The sequence below is a fragment of the Chamaea fasciata genome, unplaced genomic scaffold (assembly GCF_029207755.1).
Source record: "Chamaea fasciata isolate MVZ Bird 193981 ecotype frontalis unplaced genomic scaffold, bChaFas1.0.hap1 SCAF_27, whole genome shotgun sequence".
Taxonomy (NCBI): domain Eukaryota; kingdom Metazoa; phylum Chordata; class Aves; order Passeriformes; family Sylviidae; genus Chamaea; species Chamaea fasciata.
In genome coordinates, this window is record NW_027094112.1 from 5,220,229 (window position 1) to 5,229,400 (window position 9,172).

Sequence of the window (9,172 nt, forward strand, 5' to 3'; positions counted from 1 at the left end):
AAATTGGGGATAAATCGGGGATAAATCGGCGATAAATCGGGGATGGAATGAGCAGGGGATGGAGAGAGCGGGGATGGAGAGAGAAGGGCTGGAGCGGGGATGGAGCGGGGATAAATCGGCGATAAATCGGGGATTAATCGGCGATAAATCGGGGATAAATCGGGGATAAGTCGGGGCTGGAGCGAGCAGGGGCTGGAGCGGAGTTTCCCTGAGACTCCGGCGGGCGGGCGGGGGCAGAGCGGGGGGACAGGGGAGGGGACAGCCGAGGGGCGGGGAGGGGACAGCCGAGGGGACAGGGAGGGGACAGCCGAGGGGACAGGGGAGGGGACAGCCGAGGGGGCGGGGAGGGGACAGCCGAGGGGACAGGGAGGGGACAGCCGAGGGGCGGGGAGGGGACAGCCGAGGGGGCGGGGAGGGGACAGCCGAGGGGACACGGGGACAGCGGCGGCCGCAGGTGAAGCCGCCGGAGCGGCCCCGCGGGGCGGGAGCTGCCGGGCCCCCCATGGGCCGGGGGGGGCCGTAGGGAGCAGGGGGAACCCCCCCCCCCCCCGTTCCCCCCGGGCTGACGCTGGAGGAGAAGGGAGGGAAAAGAGGGAAAGGAAAAAAAAAAGGAGGAAAATCCCAGAGAAAGCCTCCCCGAGAGCGGAGCCGCGGAGAAAGGCGGCGGCGGCGGCTGGAAAATGCATCTTCCTCCGAGCTGCCTCCTCCTCCTCCTCCTCCTCCTCCTCCTCCTCTTCCTCCAGGGCAGCATCGCGCTGCTGGTGAGTGCTGGGGGGACCGGGGGGACCGGGGGGATCGGGGGTCGGGCACGGGGCGTGCGGGCAGCGCTTCCCCAAATCCATCCCCGCTCTGTCCCCAAATCCATCCCCGCTCCATCCCCAAATCCATCCCCAAATCCATCCCCGAGTCCATCCCCGCTCCGTCCCCAAATCCATCCCCGCTCCGTCCCCAAATCCATCCCCGCTCCATCCCCAGCTCCATCCCCAAATCCATCCCCGAGTCCATCCCCGCTCCGTCCCCAAATCCATCTCCAAATCTATCCCCGCTCCATCCCCAAATCCATCCCCAAATCCATCCCCGCTCCGTCCCCAAATCCATCCCCAAATCCATCCCCAAATCCATCCCCGCTCCATCCCCAGCTCCATCCCCAAATCCATCCCCGAGTCCATCCCCGCTCCATTCCCGAGTCCATCCCTGCTCTATTCCCGGCTCCATCCCCAAATCCACCCCCAGCTCCATCCCCGCTCCATTCCCGGCTCCATCCCCGCTCTATTCCCGGCTCCATCCCCAAATCCACCCCCAGCTCCATCCCCTCTCCATCCCCGCTCCATTCCCGGCTCCATCCCCAAATCCATCCCCGCTCCATCCCCGAATCCCCGCCCGTCCCCGTGGGGAGAGAAAAAAAAAAACCAAAACAAACCCGCCTCCCAAAAGTTCTGTTATTCCTCTGCGGGGAGCGGGCAAAAAAAAGAAAAAAAAATTAAAATCCCAAAATTCGCCAAAATCCCCCCCAAAAATGAAATCCGAGCCCCGCGCGGCTGCCGGGGAGGGCTGGGGCAGAGCCGGGCACAGGCCGGGGGCGGGATGCGCTTCCCGGGGTTCCCGCGGCTTCCTCGGGCACCGGGAGATGCCCCCGGGCACCCCTGGGTGCCCCCAGCCCCGGGAAAAGGGGGTTCAGCACCCCTGGGTGCCCCCAGCCCCGGGAAAAGGGGGTTCAGCACCCCTGGGTGCCCCAACACCGGGAAAAGGGGGTTCAGCACCCCTGGGTGCCCCCAGCTCCGGGAAAAGGGGGTTCAGCACCCCTGGGTGTCCCCAGCTCCGGGAAAAGGGGGTTCAGCACCCCTGGGTGTCCCCAGCTCCGGGAAAAGGGGGTTCGGCACCCCTGGGTGCCCCAACACTGGGTGTGGGGCTGCAGCACCCCTGGGTGTCCCCAGCCCCGGGTTTGGGGCTGCAGCACCCCTGGGTGCCCCCCCCGGATGTGCCGGTTTGGAGGTTCCCGGAGTTCCCGAGGAGCTCCCCGGGGTGACAACTCGGCTCTGCTGTCCCTTGTCCCGTCCTGTCCCTTGTCCCCAGGCCCCGGGTGTCCCCAGGGGCCGTGCCGGGCTCAGGGGGATCTCTGATCCCGGACCCTCGTCCCCGTTCCCGGGGAATCCGGGAGGGAGCAGAGCTGGAAAAGCCGCTGCCGGAGGGGAAACACAAACAGGATAAAGGGGAACACAAATGGAATAAAGGAGAAATCCAAAACAGAATGAAGAGGAAATCCGAACTAGAATAGGGGAGAAATTAAAAACAGAGAATAAAGGGGAAATCCAAACTGGAAAAATACAAAGAGAAAATAAAGGGGAAACACAAAAACAGAATAGAGGGGGAAGTACGAGACAAAACCGAGAATGAAGGGGAAATAATGGGGAAATGTGGAGCAGAGTAAAGGGGAAATGATGGGGAAATGCGGAGCAGAGTAAAGGGGAAATAACGGGGAAATGCGGAGCAGAATAAAGGGGAAATGATGGGGAAATGCAGAGCAGAGTAAAGGGGAAATGATGGGGAAATGCGGAGCAGAGTAAAGGGGAAATGACGGGGAAATGCAGAACAGAATAAAGGGGAAATAACAGGGAAATGCAGAGCAGAATAAAGGGGAAATAACGGGGAAATGCGGAGCAGAATAAAGGGGAAATAACGGGGAAATGCAGAACAGAATAAAGGGGAAATGACGGGGAAATGCAGAACAGAATAAAGGGGAAATAACGGGGAAATGCGGAGCAGAATAAAGGGGAAATGACGGGGAAATGCAGAGCAGAATAAAGGGGAAATGACGGGGGAGGCGACCCCGGGGAGGGGCCGGGTGGGGTTTGGGGTCACCCCCGCCCTCACCCCGTCCCTCCCCAGGCGTTCTGCGCTCCGGACGACCCCGGGACAGGAGCGGATCCAGGCGAAGCCCACGGAGCAGCCCCGGCACCGAAACTGCGGGATGTGCTGAGCCCCCAACCCCCCCGGAGCCCCCCGGGAGCGGGCAGAACCTCCCGGGCGGGCCGGGAACGGCGGGAGCCGGCCAAGAGACAGAAACTTCTGGGCTGGGGAGATTTCTACTCCAACATCAAGACGGTGAAGCTGAACCTGCTGATCACGGGCAAGGTGGTGGACCACGGCAACGGCAGCGTGAGCGTTTTCTTCCAGCACAACTCCACGGGCCACGGCAACATCTCCGTCAGCCTGGTGCCGCCCGGCAAAGCCCTGCAGTTCCACCTGGAGCGGCAGCTCTTCGCCGAGGCCAAGGAGTCCAAGGTGTTCAACTGCCGGGTGGAGTCGGAGCAGGTGGCGCGGGCCAGGAAGACGGCGCTGTGCACCTTCGACCCGGCCAAGACGTGCTCGCAGGAGCAGACGCGGAGCCGCGCGGCCTGGCGCTGCTCGCGGCCCTTCCGCGCCGTCTGCGTCTACATCGCCTTCTACAGCAGCGACTATCGCCTGGTGCAAAAGGCCTGTCCCGACTACAGCGCCCACAGCCGCCCGCCCTACTCCCCGCCCTCGGGGTGAGAGCCCCGCCGCCTGGGAGGTTCCCGGGGGGGATCCGGCCCCGGAATTCCCGGGGGTGACATTCCACCCCCCCCCCACCCCCGGGGCTGCGGTTCTTGGGGGTTGCAATTCCTGGGCTGGAAGTTTTCGGGGCGGCGATTGCCCGGGGCTGCAATGCTCTGGGGCTGCAGCTCCCAGGGTTGCAATTCTTGGGGTTGCAATTCTCTGGGATGCAATTCCCAGGGCTGAAATTTCTGGGACTGCAATTCCCCAGAGCTGCAATTCCCCGGCCTGCAACTCCCAGGGTTGCAACTCTCGGAGCTGAAATTCCCGGGGTTGCAATTCCCAGGGCTGCAATTCCCAGGGTTGCAATTCCCAGGGCTGCAATTCCCAGGGTTGCAATTCCCAGGGTTGCAATTCCCAGGACTGCAATTCCCAGGGTCCCGGGGCCGGGGGTGCCTCTGGAGCTGGGGATGTTCCCCGGAGGCCGCAGGCATGGCAGGAAGAGGAGAAATTCCCGATTTTCCCCATGGGAAGAGGGGCAGCGGCAGCGCCAGAGCCGGCTCTGCAGAGACTGGGAAGGGCTGGACTTGGGGGTTGGGGTCCGGGCTTTGGGGTTGGGGTTTGGGGTCTGGGAACAGGACACAAAGTCACGGTCGGGACCCGAGTTCCTCAGTGCAATAACGGACTCGCCGGGATCGGGATTGGAGATTCCGGGTGAAAAGAGCTCCGGGGGAAGGTGGAAACACCTGGAGAGAGGGAAGAGCTCGGGGGGAAGGGGGGGAAAAGGCACCTGATGGTGCCACCCTACCCTGGGCACACCTGGGCTCCCCTGGGCTCCCCTGGGCTCCCCTGGGCTCCCCTGGGCACACCTGGGCTCACCTGGGCACACCTGGGCTCCCCTGGGCACACCTGGGCTCCCCTGGGCACACCTGGGCACCCCCTGGGCTCCCCTGGGCTCCCCTGGGCACACCTGGGCTCCCCTGGGCTCCCCTGGGCTCCCCTGGGCTCACCTGGGCACCTCCTGGGCTCCCCTGGGCTCCCCTGGGCGCCCCCTGGACACACCTGGACACACCTGGGCTCCCCTGGGCACACCTGGGCGCCCCCTGGACACACCTGGGCTCCCCTGAGCACACCTGGGCACCCCCTGGGCACACCTGGGCTCATCTGGGCTCCCCTGGGCACACCTGGACACCCCCTGGGCACACCTGGGCACACCTGGGCTCCCCTGGGCTCCCCTGAGCACACCTGGGCACACCTGGGCTCCCCTGGCTGGATCCATACCTGGATCCCTGCCCCAATCCCTGCCCAGATCCCTGCCCGGATCCCTGCCCCAATCCCTGCTCGGATCCCTGCCCGGATCCCTGCCCCAGTCCCTGCCCAGATCCCGGCCCAGATCCCTGCCCGGATCCCTGCCCCAATCCCTGCTCGGATCCCTGCCCGGATCCCTGCCCCAGTCCCTGCCCAGATCCCGGCCCAGATCCCTGCCCGGATCCCTGCCCCAATCCCTGCTCGGATCCCTGCCCGGATCCCTGCCCCAGTCCCTGCCCAGATCCCGGCCCAGATCCCTGCCCGGATCCCTGCCCCAATCCCTGCTCGGATCCCGGCCCCGCTCCCTCTCCCGGCGCGGCGGTTCCCGGGCAGGGCTGGGGAAGGAGGGAAGGAGGGAGGGGGAGCCCCGGGCCGGGATGTCGCCCCCAGGGAAGGAGCAGGAGCCCCCCGGGGGAATAAAGAGCTCACGGTGGCACCGAGGCCGGGCCGGGAAACGTCCGCGGGGAGAAGGGGAACACAGGTGTGGGGCCGGGAATGAGGGGGACAAAGGTGTGGGGCCGGGAATGAGGGGACACAGGTGTGGGGCCGGGAATGAGGGAACAAAGGTGTGGGGCCGGGAATGAGGGAACACAGGTGTGGGGCCGGGAATGAGGGGACAAAGGTGTGGGGCTGGGAATGAGGGGACAAAGGTGTGGGGCTGGGAATGAGGGAACACAGGTGTGGGGCTGGGAATGAGGGGACACAGGTGTGGGGCCGGGAATGAGGGAACACAGGTGTGGGGCTGGGAATGAGGGAACACAGGTGTGGGGCCGGGAATGAGGGGACACAGGTGTGGGGCTGGGAATGAGGGAACAAAGGTGTGGGGCTGGGAATGAGGGAACACAGGTGTGGGGCTGGGAATGAGGGAACACAGGTGTGGGGCCGGGAATGAGGGAACAAAGGTGTGGGGCTGGGAATGAGGGAACACAGGTGTGGGGCCGGGAATGAGGGAACAAAGGTGTGGGGCTGGGAATGAGGGAACACAGGTGTGGGGCTGGGAATGAGGGAACACAGGTGTGGGGCCGGGAATGAGGGGGACACAGGTGTGGGGCTGGGAATGAGGGAACAAAGGTGTGGGGCCGGGAATGAGGGGTGGCTCCTGCCGGGAACGGACCTGACCGCGACCCAGAGTCCCCGTCACGTGGGTATTCCCAGCTGGGGATTCCCGTTTTCCTCCCTTTCCCCAGGAATCCAAACCTCAGGCTCCCCTTTCGGTGGCATTCCCAATTCCCTCCCCTTCCCCAGACATCCAGACTCCAGTCTCTCTCCTGTCCCGGCATTCCCAGTTCTCAGATATTCCCAATTCCTTCCCCTTCCCGGATATCCAAACCTCAGGCTCCCATTTTTGTGGTATTCCCAACCTCCTCCTCTTCCCAGACATCCGAATTTCGGGCTCCTGGGTTTTTTTGGGGCCATTCCCAGCTCCCAGGTGTTCCCAGTTCTTTTCCCTTCCCGGATATCCAAATTTCGGGTTTCTATTTCTGGGCCGTTCCCACCCTCCTCCCCTTCCCAGACATCCAGACTTCCGTCTCCCACTTCCACTGGCACATTCCCTCCTCCAGAAAAGACCAAAAAAAGCCGCTTCCTTTCCCTTTTTCCCTCCAAATTCCCCAAATCCAGGGCACCAGGCTGACCCCAGAAATTCCTTCCCACCCTCACAGGACAGGTCCTGCCCCCGGCATGGCTTTGGCCTTCCCAAAATTGATTTATTCCCCAAATCAACCCATTTCCAGAGCTCTGGGGGAGCTGCTGGCCGAGTTTCAGCTCCCAGATCCAGCCGGGAGCTGCTTCCCAAAAATCCTCCGTAATCCACGAGGAGAATTTTCCTCAAAGAGCCCCGAAAGTTTGGGAGAAGCTCCGGGAAATTTCGTGGTTTTAGGGAAAAAAACCGGGAGCCACGTTTGGGTTGGGGAGGGGAGGTAGGGAGGGGGGAACTAAAAATATTCCCTAAGGTTTGCCAGAGGAAAGAGGCAGAAAAATTGTTAAAATCCCATGGAGGGGACACAAAAAGGAAAAAAAAAAAAGGGGGGGGGGGGAAGAAACAAAGAAAAGGGGAAAGAAAAAGAAAGAAAAAAAGGAAAAAAGAAAGAAAAAAAGGGGAAGGAAGGAAGGAAGGAAGGAAGGAAGGATGGAAGGATGGAAGGAAGGAAGGAAGGAGGGAAGGAGGGAAGGAGGGAAGGAGGGAAGGAGGGAAGGAAAGAGAAAGAAAAGAAAGAAAGAAAAGGGGAAAGAAAAAGAAAGGAAAAATAAAGAAAGAAAAAAAAAAAAGAAAGAAAAAAGGAAAGAAAAAAAAAAAAAAAAAGAGAAAAGCAAAGCAAAAATTCCCGGCGCCGAAGTTGGAGAAATGTGGAGCGATCCCGGGGAGCGGCGGGAGCGGGAGGAGCTCCGGGGATGCGGAGCCGCCGTTTCTAAGGAGACCAGGCCGGGCCACGATTCCCGGCCGGAGCGAAATTCCCGCTCCAGGAGCCGCAGCACCAGCAGCGCCCCGGGAAAAATCCCAAAGCCATCCCCGGGAGCCGCGGGCCACGACCCTTCCCGCAATTCCCGGGCTTGGATCCCGGGATTTTCAGACCCCCGAGGCCGGCCCTTCCCTCCCGCCCCACGAACACGGAACATTCCCGGTTTTCCGGCGGGTTCCGGGATTGTTTTCCCTCCTTTCCCTCCCGGCCAGGGAGAAGCTCTCCCGGGAAGGAGCCGCCACCACCAGCCGTGGATTGTCCTGGGGGAGGAAAAAACCCGGGAATTGCATCCCAGAATCCTGGAGAGGGGTTTGGGAAGGGACGGAAAGGAGAAAGGAGAAAGGAAAAAGGAAAAAGGAGAAAGGAAAAAGGAAAAAGGAAAAAGGAAAAAGGAAAGGAAGGGATGGTTCGAGTTCCAGCCCGGCTCCTTCCAGCTTTTCCAGGCTGTGGTTTTCCAGGTTTTTCCTTGGCTTTGGTGGCTTTCCCACCTTTCCCAGCTCCCGGGGCTCCTCCCAAGGGCAGCAGGAGCTGCCTGGATCCGCTGGGATCGGGGATCAGCTCCTGGGAAATGGGGACAGGACAGAGAACACAAGGAGAGGAATGGGAAACTCCTCCGGCGGAAATCCCTCCCGATTCCCAAACCCCCGGCGGAGAATTCCCGGCTCCCAGCCCGGCCCTGCCCGCAGTGGGAACGCCGTCAATAATCCAGGATCCGCTCCGGAGCTGTGGAACATTCCAGGGGGAATGTCACGGGAAAGGCTGGGATCCGGCTCCAGATCCCAGGGAATTGTGGAGATCCGGGAATGCAGCAGAGGAGGGAAGGCTGCCCCACCACATTCCCGGGTTTTCCCGGTGTCTCCCCGCTCCCGAAGGGGCCGATTCCAGCCAGGGAATTTCCCCGAGGGAGAGAAAATCCCGAGGTGGGCGGGAAGCCCCGAGCTCCGGGGGCTCTGGAATGTCGTGTCCTGGTCGGGAAAACACAATTCCAAGGGCAAATCCTGGGAGGCTGGAGGAGATTCCTGCAGGGATTCTGTGCAGGGAAAAACGAGGGATAAACGAGGGGTAAATGAGCGACAAAGGAGGGATAAACGAGGGATAAACGAGGGGTAAATGAGGGAGCCGGGCAGTGCTGGAGCATCCCGGGATCCTGCTGTGCCCGTGGAGACCTTTGGGATCTCCTGGCATTCTCCAAACCTTTGGAATTCCAGCCTGGCTTTAGCTCTGCTCCCTCTCCTCACCTCCAGGATCCGACATGTCCCCCTGGACGCTGAAATCCAGCCTGGAATATTCCTATTCCCGTTCCCATTCCCGTTCCCATTCCCACTCCACGGACAGGGCTTGGCTCATCCCAGCCCCGGGATCTTTAATTAACGCCGGGCTCAGGCAGATGGAGCCTCATTTAACGAGGGGATGTTAATTACCTGTAATTGCAGGAGTGACAGGCCAGGGACATGGGCGGGAGGTTAAGGATAACAAACAAACAAACAAAACTAAAAAAGTTTCATAATAAAATAAAAATCAGCAAATATTAAAAAATTGAAAGAAAAAATAAATTAAAAAACTAAAAAAGAAAAAAGTAAACGTGAAAATTAAAAATAAAAGTAAAAATAAGGATAAGAATAAAAATAATAAAAAAGAATTTAAAAAGAATAAGAATAAGAATAAGAATAAGAATAAGAATAAGAATAAGAATAAGATAAAAATAATAAAAAAAGTTAAAAATAAAATAATAAAATAAAAATAATTTTAAAAATCAAAATAATAAAAACAATAAAGAATTTAAAACTAAACCGAAAACGAATTCCGAGAGGAGCCCGCAGTCCCAGGGTTCCCGCTCCTTCCCCAGCACGGTTCCCTCCTCTCCAGATTCCCTCCCCCGGGTCACACAATTC

General features: G+C 60.0%; 1 protein-coding gene across 1 annotated transcript; it reads left to right on the plus strand.

The window, feature by feature from the left end:
• Positions 1–432: 432 nt before the first annotated feature.
• On the plus strand, positions 433–3,561 carry NXPH3 (neurexophilin 3). Its single transcript, XM_066205112.1, has 2 exons — positions 433–761; positions 2,887–3,561. The coding sequence occupies exons 1-2, from the start codon at positions 681–683 to the stop codon at positions 3,529–3,531; spliced, it is 726 nt and encodes a 241-aa protein (XP_066061209.1). The 5' UTR covers positions 433–680; the 3' UTR covers positions 3,532–3,561.
• The last annotated feature ends 5,611 nt before the right edge of the window (positions 3,562–9,172 follow it).